Raw genomic sequence first — 20,658 nt, forward strand, 5'->3', positions numbered from 1 at the left:
AAGAACGGGTTATAGATGGTCTTCAGTAGCCCATGCTTGTCGTAGCACCTAACTATCGGGATAGGATGGTCAGGCTTGCTGACTTGGTTGACATCGGTTCCCAGTTGTGTAGATCGACGTTCATGATCGATGTTGATCAATGTATTCACTGGTCCAGACACAAATATTTATAGACCGTTGTCATATAGCTGGAATTTTGCTGATTGCGGCGTTAAACACCAAACGAACCAATGTAACAAAGGGGCGTGGACTGCAGAGTTGCGCCCCTTTGGTCGGACTGAGATCATTCTGATCACACATTGTCACACTATCGACGTTTTATAAAAGGATTATTCTCTGTGGTTTCGGAAAGGGACGATGTTTGCCGATTGACCAGAAATATTTTCTCGACAGTTGGTGTCCTTGATTATCTTTCATTTTGTTGGTCAGTTGCAACGTCGGGCGTTCCACCAACATGGTAAACGACTACTTTTTCCACGATTTCAGAGTTTCTTATCCATATCACGCTCTCGTGTCACGACGATTTTTTTCCAATTGTGCTATGTCAGCAATATTCCAGCTATATGGTGGACTTCCAAATGACAGAAAGCAATTTCGCCCACAACACTGTCCATGGTGGACATGATGGATTGTGACGTGTTGATATGTAAACTGAATGGTTACATAATAACTTTTATGTATTAGAGTCAGGCTTTAGAGAGGATGCAAAGATACACATGTTATCTGTCGAGGAGAGGTCAAACTGAAGAGGAGACGTGTCGCACAGAAATAAGGGGAATGCTCTGTGAGGCATCTGAGCACTCACCTGTGGACATCCGTACCCATAGACGGAACCCAGACAAACGAGCGAGCAGTGACAGCTTCCATATGATATTCCACAAAGAAATCTGTAAATAAATATCAACGTTTACTGCTGTGTGGCTACTTCATGGCCCTGGTGATGTTAGTTGTCCAATATTGAGGTAGTTGAGAAGGTAATTATTGTTTCTGTGTTTCTAGTAAGTCTCTGGTAAGGCTCATATTCCTGACTCATTCCATCTGTTGATAAAATCACTTTACGTTAAAAAGGCAATCTTGAGATTCAACCATGTTCTTGATTACATGTTGAGGTGAACACAAACGACAGAAGAGGTCTGAAATAAATCATTGGTGTTACAGATAGCACGTTTGGTGGTACCAGCATTTTCTGCTCTGAATGCTCTTCACTTTATCCCTGAAACCTCCCCTTTAGAGGCTCAACATTCCCTGCTCCAAACTCCCCCTGTGGAGCCCCGTTGACCGGCTGTAGAGGTGACTACATCAAGATTAGGCTCTGGGAACCAGAAAAGGCTCATAACGTCAGCCACTTGTAGTAGACTTTGAGATCTTTTAGCTCTATGGTAACACTGTTTGATTCGGACATTTAAAAAGAGACGAACACCCTCAAATCCACAGGTGTTGCGGACCATTACACTGAGTATATGAATATACACAGCAACTTGCTGTTCACTTACATTTATGTGTGGAGTAATATTTGATCCTGAATCCTTCCTTTATTCTATTGTGGTTCAACACCTTCACCTTGGAGCTGATGTACGCCGAGTTTCCGGACGTGCGGACAAACCCGAAGGGCCGGACTCCCCCGCAGCTTGTCACGAGTGGGTTCCCCTTGTCGTCACTGCCTGTAACGTAATCAATTCATTGAATAAACGATGTTTTATTGTAAGAAAGGTTTAGCCAAGTGATAGCTGCGCAGTTGTTATTTGTGCCACGGCCTGTCAGCTTAACGTCAGAAACAATAACGGGTCGGGTGAGTCAGTTGACACAAATGTTTAAAAGTATTCTATCTATTTAAGCATCAGATATGGCACATTATATACACATGATATGTACCAAACTCACTCACTACACTGGAGTGATATATGGAGATTTTAGCTATGTCTTCATTTCAATTATAATACCATAAACTACGCCACTTACGATCATACTTAGAGAGCTAGGTCCCAGTCTACAAAGAATGCGTAACGTTACGACCTGTCGAAACTCTACACTGTATCAGACCCGTGAAGGTCCGGGGTAGAATAGGCCTTCACCAACCCATGTCTGCCATAAAAGGCGACTATGCTTGTCGTAAGTGGCGACTAACGGGATCGGGTGGTAAGGCTCGCTGACTTGGTTGACACATTTCATCGGTTCCCAGATCGATGCTTATGTTGCTGATCACTGAATTGTCTGGTCCAGACTCGATTATTTACAGATCGCCGCCATAAAACTGGAATATTGCTGAATGTGGCGTAAAACTAAACTCACTAACTCACTCACTGACTCACTATAGTGTATCATGCGAATCTCGTAGCGCGAACGTTTTGTGGATCGGACCCTGATTGACATGATTCAGGCCAAATCATTCGAACTAAATTTAGTAGTCCTTTTAATCGCTATACAACTCCACAACCGTTGATTTCAGGTTAATATATCAATCGAATGTCTGAACTGGTCAGCCCTATAGGACGTAACTATTGCATACATATCGTATGGATATTGCATATGTAGTATATGGATACCAATGTAAAAAATACCATCAAATATCTGGAAAGGGGTGTCAGCACAAGAGAGCACATCACTATCCCAGGATACAGTCTCCAGTACGATCATCTCATCCTGAGTTTGCGCTTGTATAATCCACGAACATTCCATCATTCTGAAACAATCAGTACATACTCAGGGAGCACTAAACTGACACGTTGCACCAGAAGTATCTTATATTAAAAACAAACATTGAAAAATACAGAGTCAAAAAGGTGCTCTGAATAATTATATTTTTGGAGGTGAAAAAATCAATCTCCACTCGCCTAATCAGCCTAGACTGAAGTTGGGATCATCGAAGAAAGCACACGGGTTCGTATCATTGATTGGACAATAATTTTTATGCAAAAAAAAAAGAAATCTAGACATTTGCAATCACATCTTGTTTTATCGATTCATGATTAACATATAATAATAATCAACGTTGAACGAAATATTTGATGAAATGAATATTTTGGAAAATGTTACTGCTACACCCATTGCATAAAATGCAGAAGTTTTTTTTTTTTTTTTTTTTTTTTTTTTGGGGTTTTTTTTGGGGTTTTTTTTGTTTTGTTTTTGTTTTTTGTTTTTTTGGTTTTAAATAGTATTGTCCATACAGTGATTCGAACCCTTGAAGGGTAATGGTACGGTCTCTTAGGGCGTAGAGGCGAAAGAGAATGACAAGATAATGGAAACAACATATTTTTCAAAAGGGTCATTGTTTGTTAGTTGCAACATAAATTGTGGCAAGTCTAACAGTCTGACGGACACCGTTTTAAGAGATTCTCGGCACTGTCACAACAACATACCTGTTTTCGCCTTCCATCAGAGACAGCAGCTCTGCGGTGGGGTGAGCTGGTAGCACCCGGATACGGCTCCCGTTACAGTGGGTGTTTTCTGGGGGATATGAGGCGATATACTGAATATACATTATGAATCGGTGATGACAAATACATATAATGATTTATCATTTACCAGATAGTTTTCAATCATTACAATTTCAGCTAAAGCTGGTGTTCTGAAATGGTAGCCGTGTTGTTAGTACTTCACCCACGTGGAGGGGCGGTGTGGTAGCCTAGTGGTTAAAGCGTTAGCTCCTCCAGCCGAAGACCGGGTGCGATTCCCCACATGGGTACAATGTGTGAACTAATCTCGTTCATCCACGTGGTTATGTTGGTCAAAGTCGCTCTGTGGAACACGGCCTATGTTCCTCATCCAAAAAAGCGCCCTTACCATCACGACGCAGATGATCAGATTATATCACCAAGTAACCATAGAAACCTGGATCTGATTCTTAAATACGATTATCCCGTCATTTAAAGCATTATGAAATACAATCAGATAGTCTGTTTCAAATGATTCATATAGTACTCGATTTAAAAATATTTATTCACAAATGCGAAAGGGACTGGAGACGAGTTATCCAACTCAAAATAACCGCTCCCTCATATAGTATTTTGCGAACATACGTAGGTTTATGGGCCCGTTCTACGAATTCGTAGTTTCCATTCTTTTCAAGAGCGTAGCAAGCCAATTTTGTTTCGTGTGAGCTCAATAGGTTGCAAAGGTTCATATTTAGAATAGTATTGAGTGCTTGCCCAACCTTTCTAGCGACAATCATGTTTAAGCCAGGTGTCTTTTTTTAATAATGGTAGTTACGCCCATGCTTCTGAAAAAGGCTTACAATAGTCACATAGTAAATATGTCTCTGCAGTGGGCACTTGGGGAGTCGATTCCACGCCAGTTCTGGAAATGTTGTGGAACACTAACAACATTTTTCATGCACATCTTAGAGGCTTGTAGACAGACAGATCTGTGCCCTGAATGACCATACGATCATCACCCTACGACTGTCTTTGTTTGGGAGAGGTTTGCTACTGCTGTTTATATTGTGTATATTGGGACAGAAAACTGTTGTTCAGCAATGTTCCACTTGTGTGGAGACAGTAAATAATTGATTCTGGACCATCCAGTGATCAGCAGCGATCTGCGCAACTGGGATACGATGACATGTGTAAACTGTGTCAACAAGTCAGACCACCCGATCGATCCCCTTAGTCGTCTTTTAACATAATCATGCGCTGCTGAAGATTAATTTTAACCAGTGGTGGTCCGAATAATGCATATATATAATCGAAGATTAGTCGCAATGATTAAATGACTAAGTAATCGATAATGTTTTCTCAAAATCGAACAAAAACAATTTTGAAACGCTTGTTTGCGTTGACAATATTTTTCACAAGGTTGGTTTTGTCTGTTATATTTCATGTAATAAGTATTGCAAGATCGATCCAAGTCATGGCTGAATTTATCATAAAGTGTTCATTAAAGTAATGTCCCTTATACATTTTTTATGAAAAACAGAAGTGTTCGGACTAACGCGGCCTGACTGTATACTATTCACCTGCAATCTGCAACAAAAAAACCGAAAGCACTTCATATTATTCTTTATGTTTGGTGCATTAACAAACATAACCAGTAAAATTTGATAAACGACGCTAACCAATTATTTTCGATGATTGATCAGTTGCAATCAACCAACCATCAATTATGAGAATTTAACCAATTCCCCAAGCTAATTTTAACCCCGATGTTTACGTGTTGTTATGATGCGTACTCACGTGTATGTGTGCTGTACACTCGAAGAAAGAAACCAGTATCCTCCTTTGTGCGATCAGTGTTAAGTGTAGCCTGAACATAACTTTTGCCTGAAAAGAACCTCTGTCCGGTAGACCCGCACCAGGCAGCCTCTGAAACAGTGAGTGAATGAGTGAGTTCAGTTTTACGTCGCACTCTGCAATATTCCAAGCTACATGGTGGCGGTCTGTAAATAATCGAGTCTGGTCCAGAAGATCCAGTGACCAACAGCATGAGCATTGATCTAACTGGGATATGATGACGTGAGTAACCCAAGTCAGCGAGCCTGAACATCCGAGCCCTTTAGTTGCCTCTTACGACAAGCATGGGCTATAGGATCAATTCTAACCCAGATCTTCGTGGTAGACAACAATACATTTTTATGTGACAGAAAGTCAAAAACATAATTAAAGGGTTCATTTCTATCATACCTATAAACTAATAGACAAATATATGCTTTTCTTCACCTTAATAATATTTCTGTTATATTTGGACTGTTATAGACACGAGTTTAATCATTAGGGAAAAGGGAAAATAAAAAGCCACTTTATACTGTTACTTCCTCCATGCTGTAAGATAAATTGAATGTAGACCAGAAAATCCAGTGACTACCATCATAAACATCAATCAACGCAACTGGGATATGACATGTGTCAATCAAGTCATTAAGCCGGACGACACTATCCCGTTAACCGCCTCTGACAACAAGTTTAGGATGCTGAAGACAGGGGACTTCGCGGCTTGAATTACATTAGGTATTAGTAGTAAGTATAAAATATAAACATGAATAAAAATACATGGTCCAGAAATAACAAAAAAGTGGTGGTCACTTAAAACGTATAAATTACGGATCAGCAGTGATAACTAAATAGATAATGCACTCATGTAATCAACTTACCATGTGCCTCTGACTTGAGGGTTAGGTTGTCGAACTGACATCTCCCACTGTCATCTGGCGGTTCCAGGCTAAACTCCATCGCCTCGACATTCACCTGCTGACCCGGATCCTGCGGTTGCAGTAGCCACGTCATCTTCAGGTTACTGTCGATGGGAAACAAGTGGGGTTAATCCAACACTGATAAAAGTTCAATGCAGACACGCGTATTCCAAGGCTCTGTGACAAAGTATATAGGCGAGAGTATATTCTATTAGCTATTTATGCTGTTTAGTTATAGTTAGGAGAAAAACATATTGTCTTTGAAAATCAGAGATAATTAACGAAATTATAATTACTCTAAATATGATTTAAGCCTGAAAGCGTAGTTGTATTTTCGTTGTATACTTCTGATGTTCCAACACAATGTGTTTACCTCCTGAAAAATTGTCCGTAAATAATCGAGTCTGGATCAGATAATCCAGTGATCAACAGCATCAGCATCGATCTACGCGTCTGGGTTACGATGACATGTCTTACCAATGTCAGCGAGCCCGACCACCCGGTCGTATATTACGACAAGCATGGGTTACTGAATTTCAATCACGGGTTAATCTTGACAAAAGCAACAGGTAGAGCTATCAGTGTAAGTGTTGCCGTGTATACTTACTCAGTATAGGATGAAGGATACCCCAGGGAGTATATATACATAGGGACTTGACCCACTAAAATAGTCTCTCTCAGCTCCTTTTCGTAGTAGCTTTCTGTAACGATAAAATGAATGTATAGTTTTTTTAGCTTACAGTAAAGTCACATCGACCTTGTGAGTAGGTGAGTGTGAGAGAAAGTGAGTGTGAGAGTCGATGAGTGTGAGAGTCCGCCGGTCAGTCAGTCAGTAAGTGAACGATGTGTAGTACATTAGCTCTCTATATCACTATGTCCATGCCAAACTGGACGAGGTATGGTGAATATGGGCATTTCTATAGCCATATGTCTGTACATTACTCTAAACTAATGATTATGACATGCTCATTGACATACCATGCCGTATATTACTGGCAAGTAAAGTGAAAACATTATTGCGATTTCGTTTCCAGTATGAATTCCAAAACTATTTGGGACGCGCACTGAAGCTAGCACCCGGTTACACGTCACAGTGTGAAAACGGCACCGACTGGCGAACACCTAACCTCGCCCACAGCTAAAAGGGCATTTTCGACATCCAATTTACACTTGTCAGGGGGTACACGGAATACGTGATCTAGTCTACAGTTGTCAGGCTTCCGTGTTTGTGAACGTTGCGGTGCTTGAATGGATTCGATCGTTGACGTTGCATGCCCCGAAATGGTGCCTAAGTCTGAGGGTGTGGGTTCGGATCCCAGTTGAGCTCAAACCTCAAAGCTACAAGAATGTGTACTTACGTACCTACGAACATACTCCAGCAAGAAACTCAATAAACTTTCCAAGAAATGTCGGGCTTCAGAAAGCATCCCTCTAATTCAAATTTACAGATTTAGAAATAAAACTACGTTTAGAGTGAGTGAGTGAGTGAGTGAGTGAGTGAGTGAGTGAGTGAGTTGAGTTGAGTTTTACACCACTTTTTAAAATGCTCCTGCAATATCACGGCAGGGATAGGACAGGGAATGGGCTTCACACGTTGTACCCATGTGGAGAAATCGAACCCGGGTCTGCGGAGTGACGAGCGAACGCTTTAACCATGAGGCTACGCTACCGGCCAAAACTAAATTTACAACAACGGCTAGAACGTTTTCGTATATCTTAAATGTGTGTAACGAACTACAGTAATAACGAACCAAAACGATATTTGTAAAGAAGTATTAGATTTGTTAAAAAGTATTCGTGAAGAAGTATTATATTTCTAAAGAGGTACTGCATTTGTAAAGAGGTATTGCATTTGTACAGAAAAATTATATTTATAAAGAGGTATTGTACTTGTAAAGATTAATTGTACATTCTTGAAGAAGCATTACACTCGAAACGAGGTATTGTATTTGTAAAGAGGTATTGTGTTTGTAAAAAAACTATTATATTTGTAAAGAAGTATTATATGTATGAAGGGGTATTATATTTGTAAAGATGTATTGTTTTTGTGAAGAAGTATTATATTTGAGAAGTGTTATATTTGTGAAGAAGTATTATATTTATAAAGAGGTATTATATTTATAAAGAGGTATTATGTTTGTAAAGAATTATTACATTCATAAAGGAGTACTGTATTTGTAAAGACGTATTATATTCGTAAACAAGTATTGTATTTGTAAAGAAGTTTTATATTTGTAAAGATGTCTCACGCTGCGGGAAGGAATACGTCCGTTATAAGAGAAGCCTTGTCAACAATGACACAAGACCCGTGTTTGGTGCAATCAGCAACACAAGTCGCCGTTGGAATACAGTGAGTCCCTGAAACCGGATACAGTACCGGATTTCACCACTTGGACCTATTCCAAGCAAGAACCATCCTCGATATCTCCAGGGTATACGTAGTAGTGGAGTGTGGAGTGTGGAGTGTGGAGTGTGGAGTGTTATATAGTGGAGGGTTATCGGAACGTATACCCTGGAGGTATCGAGGATGAACAAGAACCAACTGATTCTGAAATAACACGACTGTTCAGCGAGCTTACCTTCATGAGCAGTGACTTCTATCGTAAAGTCCAGCGAGGTCTCTATCCCAGCCTTGTATCGGATCTTCACGGGTCCTTTGATGTAAAGAGACTTGGCATACGACTGTCCACACCATCGCCCAAGAGAGACCCGGTTGCCTGATGTAAGCGGATAGTTTTCTGCAATACACAATGCCCATTTAAACCAGCAGCTGTAGGATAGCCTAGTCGTTAAAGCGTTTGCTTGTTTCGCCACAGACCCGGGTTACCCACAAGGGGTGAATGTGTTAAACCCGTTTCTGGTGTCCCGATATTGCTGGATTATTGCTGGAATATTGCTAACAGCGGCATAAAACACGAGTCGCTCACTTTCGACCTGGGCGCTTACCTACGTCCGCACTGACTGCTATGTCTCTGCAACTGCTGAAAGGGAACAATTAGACAATACCTCCACGTTTCATTTCTGTTCCATTCCGATTTTTTATAACTCTCTTCGACTTGTTTGCATACATACCGGTAAACAGTATACGTGTGTATTATTCAATTTGGCCACATTTGCTTCTTGGTAATGCTACGTTTCCTACCCGTTAATATCTCGATATACTCGTCGTGACAACCGATGCTGTCCTCCAAGTGGAATCTCGAAGTCTTGATGTGGAGTATGTCAGTTGAGTGTTGAGGAGACAAGCTGAAATCACAGGTTGTGTTGCTGAAACAGAGAGGGAATGAGTTGTTGAAAGTTGTTTTACGCCGTACTCCGGAAACAGACAACCTGGTTACCATAAAATACGATCACATGTTCTCATTTAACTCAGGAACTGCTAGAGAAGTGGGGTTTGGTTCTGGTCTAAAACATAGAAAGCTGTCCACGATATCTGATATTATCAAAGTTCCATAAGTCGGACACATACAATTCACTGTTACATTCTATATCTGTAAGTTCAACCAGAGAAACTATGGTGAACACCACCACCACCAGAAACGGGTTTCAAACATTGTATCCATGTGGGGAATCGAACCCGAAACTTCGCCGTGATGAGCGAACCCTTTAACCACAAGACCACCTCACCACCTCGGTTCTTCTTAAAAGGGTGGGCGTAGCCTGTTCGATGTGTCACAAAAGATCACAAAACAGGTAAATTGTTCAACTTCTTACAAGATGGGATAAGACAGACACATCAAACACTGGTGAGTCAGGTGTGGAAATTCTCACAAGGGGTCTGTCACAGAACCTTTCGAAATCTTTACAAAGGGCTTGAAAGTTGTTACATTCCTCCTCTTGATTTACAAAAAGCGATTACCTCACGGACTTGCAACTGCAAACATTACAATCGTCACAGAGGGGCCGTAAGAGAAGAGGAGTAACAGCTAGTGAGTAGAAACAGAACCCTGGCGGACACCTGGCAACAGACAGCCCCTAATGTTAAATCAAGTACAGTACTCACGCAGGGTAGGAGAATGGGTTGAGGTATTTTTCGGTAGATATCACAGTCCATATGTTTCGGGATACCTTAGTATCAGTGTTGTTACATTGAATGCAGCATGCATCACGTTGACTGTATCCTGTAAAATCGTAAAGAAAAAAATGAATTACGTATTACACGCATGCATTGATATTGTATTCTACCATAAAGACCATAAAGAAGACGTCATTGAGATAGTAGTTTAGTAATATACAAATATACTGAATAGCAAAAGAAACGCAACTTTTTGTGAAGTTTTTAAATAGAGGACGTGAACATTAACGCTTACATTGAGGAGATTTAATCTTTTCGAAAGTTACGTTTCTCTGGCTGTTCAAGTCTGTTAATTACAGATGCTGGAGGGAACCCGGCTTTTTTAATATAAATAGCATAAAAAAACCTTGTAAAGAGAAACTAAAGTGATCGGTAGTCACACACTTGTCATGGTATCCCATTCGTGCAAATCCATAGAAGCGACAAATCTCTTTCCATGTCTAATTGTGCAATTGTGACTATATTATGACCAGATATTTCTTTCAGCAGTATTACAGCTGTATGATGCTGTTTGTAGACAAATAGGGTGTGAAGCTGACAATCCAGTGATGGTCACTGTGCGCTAAGTTGTGATTATGAACCGTTATGAAAAAGTGATGATACCAGGTGTTCGAGAAGAGGGAAGCCGATCCTGCCCCACCCGTGATATACAGTGCTAAGTCTAGTCATTTATGTCCATGGTGTCGGTTACGGGTTTTTTTCTGGTCCAGACAGGAATATAAATAATATTATTACTACACCATCGTTACATGGACGAAATATTACCGAGTGTTACGTTAAAACACCAAATACTATAAGAAGTAGGTTTAATGAAATATAATTGCAGCGGCATCACTGGCTGGGATACCTGGAGTAGTAGACTGCACACAGGCTAGTGTATGTATCTGAAGCTGTTGGACCCCTATCCTTATCTGCAGCTTGGTTGACACAGGTCATCGGATCTCGATTGCGAAGATCGAAACCGATGATGTTGATCACTGGATTATGTGGTCAGGACTCGATTACTTATGGACCGTTGCCATATAGCTGCAATGTTGCTATGTGGGGCGTTAAACAACAAACCAACCAACTTTATCTGCATATATCTGACTATAATTTACGGCACGGAATACCTTCTCTCTTCTGTTCACACAATAATTTCCGTGTTTTGTCGTGACAGCGTATCATTATCCTCAGGGCTAGTGGTAAAACTCTCCATTAGTGTAATACATGTAACATGATACTACACACACAGTGCGGCTCAGTATCCATGTAACCACTGGTAACTGGTACCAGAGTGCGGCATTAAACAACTCAAAAACAACTACTCTGATACCCCACCCACATAATCGGGGTATTCGGGGTATTCGGGGTATTCGGGGTTAATATCACTGACGGAATCTGTCTATGGAGTAGGTATGTTGTGTGTGAGTGAGTCAGTGGGTGAGTCGGGTTTTAGCAGTATTCCAGCAATATCGCCAGAACACCAGAAATGGATTCACACGTTGTATGATGTTGGTAATCGAACCCGGAACTTCGGCGTGATGAGGAAACGCTTTACCTTTACGCTTCCCCCATCGCGCCAATCAGTCCATGAACTGTGAGCATGTCATTAAGTATTTCTAAAGTTTAATAACTTCTCCCATCTACCCATCCTCGATACTTACCGGGTATATGTTCCGATAGTGGAGATTTATCGTAACGTATGCTCCATAGATTATCGAGGATGACATCTCCGTGTATTTCACTGGCTAATTAAAAATGGATATGATTTTCTGGACAATGGAGGATGGTTTGTGGTTTTCAGCGGTCAACACAAAGCCGAAATATGTTGAAAAATAAATCTTACAACTTGACTTACTGGCAATAACCTGATATAAAGATTCAAAGATATTACGTGCATGTACATCATCATTCGTCTTCAAAGACACAATACTTTAGCGACGTCTCACTTCTGTACACACAAATGATATTTACAAACATTCAAAAGAGTAAAATGTACCGAACCATTCAAAAGAGAATTGTGGGAGACAAACATTATGATAAAACATAAAAATTATCAAAACATTAATAAACACTGGAGGCGAGAGGAGGCGCAGTCACTAAAACGCACCTCATTGCCTATAGGCGTACCAGAAACCATGCTTTAATGTCGTAAAATGGAGAAAAAAAAACCTTCACCGCCGCTCTCCAACATCCTGTTGACGTAACTGACAAAATGTGCACCTGTTTGTTACGGGCTTGACTTCATCAACTCAAGTCAAAGAAGATGACAAGAAAAGTCTCATTTTAAGTGACCTCGTGTTACTAGGCGTTTCCAGCGGTCCCAAGCAGCGTTACTAGGCGTCAGCAATAGCCCTGAAAAGTGTTACTGTGTTACCTCTGACCCCGCACATTGACCTGATTCGACAAGCATTCTCGACATATGGAGAATAGAGCTTGTCCTGTCACCGATCCCCTTAAAGTGAAGAACGTGACCGTCACAATGACTGTGCTATATACAAAGTCCTTTCAAAGCCGTCGAGGTGTAATATTTGCTTTAAAGTCAAGCAGTGTCGTTCATGTCAGTTTGCATGGGAGATGCATGCGTGTTTCTTTTACGTTACAAGAAAGAATAGCTTTAAAAAGTCTACGTCATGAACAATTCTTATTTATTTATTTATTTATTTATTTATTTATTTAAAACACATATACAAAATACAGATCATAATATTTATGGATCATAATTTGATACAACAATTGATCCCGTCAAATTCGCATTAGACATTTTTCTCTGTATCATTCGTGGTCTTCCAGATATATGAAGTTGTGTTTGGTGTGGTAGTATTTTATCAAATGTATGAGATTTCTTTATTCAAAGTTGTAGTTTGCAGTTTCAAACAAAGGATTTCGAAACTCGCTTTACTTGAGTTCTCAAGTATGAATAACGTTTAACTAAGTTCTGACAGCGTTGCATATATAAGAAACCCAAGTGTAAACGTAAAATTGTGGTTTGACACGAGAAGAATGAGTCGCCACTAATTCATATTTCTCTCTCATCTTTGAATTACATTAATATATGCATGTTCGAAATAAGTATATTATAATCTGTCATACAACTGTATCAGATGGTCCATGGCCCAGCTCGAAATCTGTGCCGCTTTGTCTGCGGATGACAATTTCACGCTCAGTGACTTCAGTATGTTATCAAACCCAATGAGTCACAACGTACCACCTCTTGAAGGCATAATGCGTCAGCAGTTTCATGCTCTGTAGTACATGATCAAAGCTAAACATAGACATTGGTGGACATTTTAAAATTTGCTGCATCAGTGACAAAGATAACGCCATATTTTACTTGAACCATGTGTTCCCGATCAGTATCGGGTGAACGACTGGCTTGTCTTTGCATGTGTTTATGACGCGGCAGGATACGCTCTCCTTCTAGTGATTTCTATCGTCGTACCGCTAGTCGGTCACTGGATTGTCTGGTTCAGACTCGATTATGTACATACCGCCGTCATACAGATGTATTATTGCGAAGAGTGGCGTCAAAAAAAAAAAAAAAAAAAAAAAAAAAAGACAAAAACTAACACACACAAGCTCATGATATAGTCGTATTTGTACAATCGAATCGAATACACTACCTCCTGTTTTTCTTTTGAAGGTAAACAGCGTAAACATTATGTTCAGATGAATCTATGAATAATGGATAGGGAAGAATATAGCTTTTAATTCAAATGTAAACAAAATTACTTTCCTTTACATATAATGTCAGACATGTTTTTGTTACAGGCGACAGCGAAATTGATCGTTAGGTGCGTTATCATTACCACAAGCAACAGTTTCCACGGGGAGAGTACGAGACGCGGCTTCAACGTTTCCCCAGTACGAAATAAAAGCTATCCTTCAATCTCATGATTTGTCCTGTAGGTTCGAGTACATGCCAGGGTACATGCCAGGGTACCTTTCTCCAAAACAACCAGAGCGTTACGCCAGTCGACAGTCTATGTTACGGTATGGGAGTTACGAACACCATAGCACTAAGATTACTTTGCACAACGATATCCTAAGTATGGATGTGACGGAATATGGTAAGAGACTGAAATATGTAAAGAAAGGAAAACTGCTTCACAAGGATTCGATAACAAACTGAATTATTCGTTGCCGAAGACATCATCGAAGTTATTCGATATTTAATCCCATAACCATTACCGCCTGTCAGATGTACATCGGTAAAGATGTAATGAGTAATGGGGTTCAAGATATAAATACATATGCAGGCGTTGACGTTAAAGGTACATGTATTTACAGGTAAGGAAGATATGATAAAAATATGTGCTGGTATTGGAGTTAAAGGAATATAATTCTTTCAGGTTCAAGGAATATACAATCAGGTAATTAATTTCAAGGTATGTACAATGTACCTGAAATGAAGTTCAAGGAATATACAAGTAATGAAATTCATGTTAAAGGGGTTTCGCTCTAGTTTCTAGATATTTACAAATTTAAAAACGATAGTTCTTGGATGAGCTGCAATCCAAATGTTTTAATCGAGATAACTACGTTCCATTATAACAGTGTCAGCTGGTTTTTAAATACTTTATTGCTTTAAGTAATGGATAGGCTCCTTCAGTATATACTGAGGGAAAAAATAAGGGATCACATGAAAGCGCAAGTGTTCCTTTATTTTTTTCCAAGGTTTCTTTACATGCTCTATTTCGCAAAGCTTGTGAAGAAACCTGGAAAATCTCCTTACTTTTTACCCTCAGTATACTTTGGCTTGCAAGTCTCGGGTATTTATTGATGAATACCATTCTACGAGACACAGGTAAATAGTGTGATGTTCGAAAGGTGTTTTACATGATCAAGACTGGGAACAATATCATACTGGATCAAAGAGAGAATACAATATTAAGATTAACGTATGACACATAACGCATGTCACATTATATCAAGACTCTCTTAACACCTTGGAGTTGTATGTCACGTACACAGGTTTCACACACGTGATTTACAGATATGCCAAAGAGTCAACGCGTAAGTCATAACATGAAAACTATGTCATGAGTCTTAATTAGAATTAATGTAGGGTCACCCTCACATATAGGACATTGAGAAAGAAACACGGCAACTCTTTCTAATCATGTTTCACAACGCCATTTTACCTTGCATGTTTACATACGTAGTAAATATTTTCAAAGCGCATGATACATTCTCACGTGCCCGACTGGATAATAAAGTTAAGAATGACAAGGTTAAAATGACGTAATACAATCGACGTGAAGACTCCGACACACCATATTCAGCTCCTGAAATTCAGAGAGTTGGAAGTTCCATAAGCGTCATTGGTTCCATCTTCATCCATGATTTGATCTAACCATGTGCGAGTATCATTTTCGTGTACACTTTAGTCTATGTGATATTCTGTTGGGTGGAACCGTGAATCCCGTGAACGAAAACAAATAGTATAACCCCTTTCTTTATCAAGACAAAGAGGTTGATACGCACATAGAGCTACAGGACCGCCGTCATGTAGCTGGAACTACGCTGGGTGCGGTTTTGAACAACAAACAGTATCATTTACCACAAACTGACTTCCTTGGACTAAAACCTGACATTTTATGCTAACAACTTCCTACTAGCATCCTTACACTGACAGAGCTACAGAAAACATTTTGGGTCATGGATTTATGTATACTCGCTTGTCATGTCAAATGTATATCCTAATTTTCCCTTCAGTAACTTAATAAATTGTACCCACCTCATTCAAACTCAACTGGTTATTTTGTCATTTTCCATTAATTTCAAAATATTATAAAGTTTAAATGTTATTTACACTTGATCTGTAATATCAGAAGCGACAAGAAAGACTGCAAGTTGCCTGGTTCATAAGTTGAAAAACAAAACCTTCATTTTACCTCATTTAGTTTATCATTGCATCGGTACGCAAGCTAAGATTTGACCATTTTGTCTACGCATGTAAGATCTAATATGTTGAGTGTTTACGAAATTTCAACCACACTTCAATAGACTTAAGAAGATTTGAATTTTCACATATTTTTTGCGTAATTCACGCAGATACCCAGCCTATCTGTATCTCTGTTAAATTACACACAAGCATGGTTTTATATACATACACAGACGTGCATGCGCAGACACAGAGCCATACAGACAAACATGCACACTTACATGTAACCACTAACATATGTACTATTACACCTTGATACTATAGCATCATTGCATGAATGACTACATAGAAAATTCTCTTTCCTATCCCCACCGTGAGATTGCTAGGATATTGCCAATATTGGTGTAAAACTAACCTCACTCACTTATCCATTCATGTAACAACGAACTATTTCCCTTTGACACTAAATTCATTTACATAATACTACAAACTAAGTACATTTACATTTAATGACGTACTAAATTAAATTTATGAAGAAGCACATAATACATTCCTTTGACATGAAGCTACAAACTATTTTTTACGTGAAGGGCGTACTAATCAAATTCCATTAACCGGTGCATTTAAGTACATACTAAATTCCTTTTGCACACCACTACATCCTGAATTACTTACGTACAAGTTTCACAATCGGCTTTTCAAACATCACATTGATAATACCGTTAGATACAACTAAACATAAGCTACTACGATTCATAGGCACCGCCTGGGTCCTTAGGCCCTCGAGCATAAACTCGGGTACGGCTCAACATACGGCCTTCACCTGGGTCATACGTTTATCCAACCTGGCCCACGGGGAAACTTTAAGACTGTAGATTATCCCTGCATGTAGGGGTCCAAGTGACCTGGATATTTTCAAATTCATCCGACGCTCTGCGTCGATCAAAGAACATTTAAATAAAAACCTACACACATGGCTAGCGATGTGGGTAAACACACCAACCAAATGAAAGACAAACTCTTTGGCTGACACAAAGCACTGTGCTAGGAGTTAGACCTTGCATGTGAGCTAAAGTTACACCTCTCCGTTAAGGCTGTGTCCCTCGGTGTTATCAAGGTATGTTTTGGTGAACTGGTCGGAAATGGAGATGTTTGGAGACAACATACCCTGAGCGTCGGATAAAGAAATTATCACCATGTATTATGAAACTGATATTTTGCTACACTGGTGTAAATCGTCCATATCCCCATAGAAACGAAATAACAGAGTGTAAGTGTTTATTTTGTGTACATTGGTGATACAAGGGCATGTCACGTTTCCGACATGAATGTCAAGGTCACGCTTGATAACGATGGGTAAAAAGCAAATGTAACAATGATTGTATCAGGTTAGATATAATACACAGATTATCGGTGACGTCTTAATTACCTAAATTTGTCGTGTTTGTATCATATTAGATATAATACACAGATTATCGGTGATGTCGGTGACATAATCTCATCAGCCACGACTCAGTGAAGTACAACACCTCGTGCTTTATTGAACATTATACAGTAAGTAGGTATGACTTACCTTGATTAATAACTGTGAGGATACAAGCCAAGTGTAACAACCAGGTGATAGATTCTGACATGTTTACGCTGTGTCAGTCTTATACAGCTCGGAGACACTCCGTGTTTTGAGTATAAACTGTGTGGCCCATAGGTAATCCAGGTAAAATAAGGTAATGCTTGTGTGTGCGTCACTTGCTTTCCACCTGTACTCCACGCAAGACAACACGCCGATAACCGTTCTCCTATTGACCTTTAGTCAGTATTTTTCACGCTTTCGTTGAAAATACATCTAGATCCCGTACTCCATGATGGTGAACAACATTTTAGAGACCCAGAAATGGCGAGTCTCTCTTCAACTTTGTAGCACCTGGCGTTTGTCAACCTTATGTATATCTATAAATAGACCGGAACGCGACATGTCCCCCGGTATAACGCCCTTAGGAATGAACACGGCACATTGTTACAAAACTGGTTTGCTACCAATCGGTTACCCTAATTGTGTTATTGCAAATAGAAGCGCAAGATATATTACATAAGATATGTTGACGGTGAGATGGCCCAAAGCTGTTGGATGCGTTATAGTGAAACTTTAGGAATATCGATTTAATGGGATTGGTCTGTGATCGAAACGAAACGAAGAACATTTTAAACAACCGGTACGGCAATATTTACTATGCGATTAAGTAGCTTCACTGCTGCGATAAGGATGAAGGGGCAATATTATAAACAAGTTGCATCAATACGATATTCTGGGAAAAGATGGACAAATAATCCGTCTCGTGAGGACCAGGAACCTTTGGAATATGATGAAATTTTTCGCATTTTCTCCCTTATGTGAAAAATAAATAATTTGCATCATCAAGTTATAACATTTGCATGCCATACAGATACAGACACCCAAGAATTTCATACGCGAATTTAAAGTGTATTTCTTTCTGTGAATAGGTGCCTGTCTTCATATTCTGTGGCCCGTGAAATAGTCAGTGGAGACAGACGTGATTCGGTTATTCAGTATCTATTAATTTTAGTCTATTTCCCAATTAGTAAATCATTTTTCTTGAAAATAAACTCTCAAAGTATCCAGTCGTCAGTTGGGCGTTTTACGACAACGTGTTTGCATGTACATATATACCGGTAGTCATCCCGACCAATATATTTCGTTGTCATGGTTACCCTAATACAATTGTTTAGTCTCTTGGAATTACCGCTAATACACTCTACGTTTTAGCGGATAGGTTTTAAGCATGGTGTGTATTAATGACAGCGGTCAGTTCACAATATCTGTTGCTAATGATCTGCCGATTCCGGTCGACCTAAACTGGATTCACCATGGTAGCTGATCGATTGTAACTGGGCGTTGTCACCTGGCCTATCATCGCTGATTTTGCTTTACACTAATGACAGGAGTGTTTTATTATATTAATTGTGTATATATAACATTGCTTTTATCGCATTACTTAATTTGTAAAATATCTTATAGAATTTTGGTTAATAGTCAGTCAATTTCCAAGAATAATAATCTTGCACAAAGTACATGAAACATTCTTTGCATAAATTCATAATATATTGTAATTCTGATTACACGCGAAATTATCCATCGTTATTATTGCGACAGGCATTAAAATGTGTGTAGACTTTAAACACATCGGCGTCTTTTAATTGGAGCGAGTTAAAATTAACCATTACTATCTTTTACGGGAGCTTCAAATCAATACCTACGCCCTTAGGTACGGAAATACCCGAACGTCTCCGGAATTTGTCGTAGCTAACTTTCACATAGACGACTGAACCAGATTTGTTTACGCTTACGTTTGTTTACTCTAGAGGTGGATCAGTCAACAATGTGTCAAAGGGCGCAATATAATTAACTGCGTATTTTATTTATTCTTCAGCATAGAAAAGGGGGTCAAGGAGAAAAGATGATGATGAGAAATATATGTCAACATATATCTTATAGAGTAAAAATTTAAATGTTTTCTTGGATGATTATAATTTATCAATGGTAAAAGTCGCAATCTTAATGCACTACACGAATGGTTGATTCAAATGTGAATATCGATCCATATAAGTCAGACGTGTAACACAAAGTGACTAATTAAGGAGGTGCTTGGGTGTATGGACCAACTATACAGAATTAACATTTTAGGACATGAATTCAACCCGTACAGACAATACTATTTATTTTGTGTATCAAGCCACATAAATTTCCACTGAAAAAAATATCATGTTGCACGACCAGAAATATAATATGTTTGACGATCACCGGCTAGAAATAGATTTGAAAGCATCTTGTTCCAGTAATTGTAGTGGTGTAATGGTGACGTACAAACTATTGTGACCTCATAAACAGTGGGTGTGGGCATTGTGATGTCATGAAAAAGACTTTATGTGCGATTCAAAGACACATATACTTCTGCGTTTGGGTAAAAGTAACTCCTCAAATTAGCTCAATCCGTTCTCCATTGTAATTCTGTGGAGGTCATGATTTAAACAGAGAATTCCTTTCGGAGGGCAGGAGAAGGAAAAAACTTCATAAAACACGAGCACTTTGGGGGGCTTATATATATTATTGAAATAGACATGCATACGAACAATGAGTGTCATACATATGAGGTGTTTAGATACATGCATTGTACCTAAACTTCAACTAAACCTGGATTAACTTTAGCACCCTGGATAATGATGAAAGGTGATCGTTGTATTATGGTTGAATACGACTTCACTGACCACGGGCGACAAACAGGTAATAAAAATAGTATATTCACAATATTCGAATACTTCACATTTGATTCAAATACTTTGAGCGTTACATTAATAACAGTCATTATCAGTTTGGGTCATCCAATGCCTCTAATAACTTATTGTATTAAGACACTTACTTCAAAAAATATTACTGCAGCTTTATATGGCAGAACATAAATTAGAGAGAAACAACATAAAGTCAGTTCAGCGAGCACTGTGATATTTAGATCTAATTAATATAAATTACCTGTATATGTAATTACAAGAACCGCAAAATCTCTGGAATCCAACCCGACC

General features: G+C 39.2%; 1 protein-coding gene across 1 annotated transcript in view; it reads right to left on the reverse strand.

Annotated features, from left to right (window-relative positions):
- The window catches only part of LOC137277912 (cubilin-like), a 35,551-nt gene extending 17,531 nt beyond the window's left edge, over window positions 1–18,020 (reverse strand). Inside the window, exons 1-11 of the mRNA XM_067809913.1 lie at window positions 17,639–18,020; window positions 10,125–10,242; window positions 9,264–9,388; window positions 8,701–8,859; window positions 6,729–6,822; window positions 6,083–6,225; window positions 5,169–5,297; window positions 3,357–3,444; window positions 2,559–2,680; window positions 1,494–1,661; window positions 806–887 (exon numbers count right to left, since the gene is read on the reverse strand). Of these exons, the coding sequence (XP_067666014.1) occupies window positions 806–887; window positions 1,494–1,661; window positions 2,559–2,680; window positions 3,357–3,444; window positions 5,169–5,297; window positions 6,083–6,225; window positions 6,729–6,822; window positions 8,701–8,859; window positions 9,264–9,388; window positions 10,125–10,242; window positions 17,639–17,699 (1,289 nt within the window). The 5' untranslated portion in view covers window positions 17,700–18,020. The remainder of the gene's footprint in view (window positions 1–805; window positions 888–1,493; window positions 1,662–2,558; window positions 2,681–3,356; window positions 3,445–5,168; window positions 5,298–6,082; window positions 6,226–6,728; window positions 6,823–8,700; window positions 8,860–9,263; window positions 9,389–10,124; window positions 10,243–17,638) is intronic.
- Between the last annotated feature and the right edge of the window lie 2,638 nt (window positions 18,021–20,658).

Source organism: Haliotis asinina, chromosome 3, assembly GCF_037392515.1.
Source record: "Haliotis asinina isolate JCU_RB_2024 chromosome 3, JCU_Hal_asi_v2, whole genome shotgun sequence".
Taxonomy (NCBI): Eukaryota; Metazoa; Mollusca; class Gastropoda; order Lepetellida; family Haliotidae; genus Haliotis; species Haliotis asinina.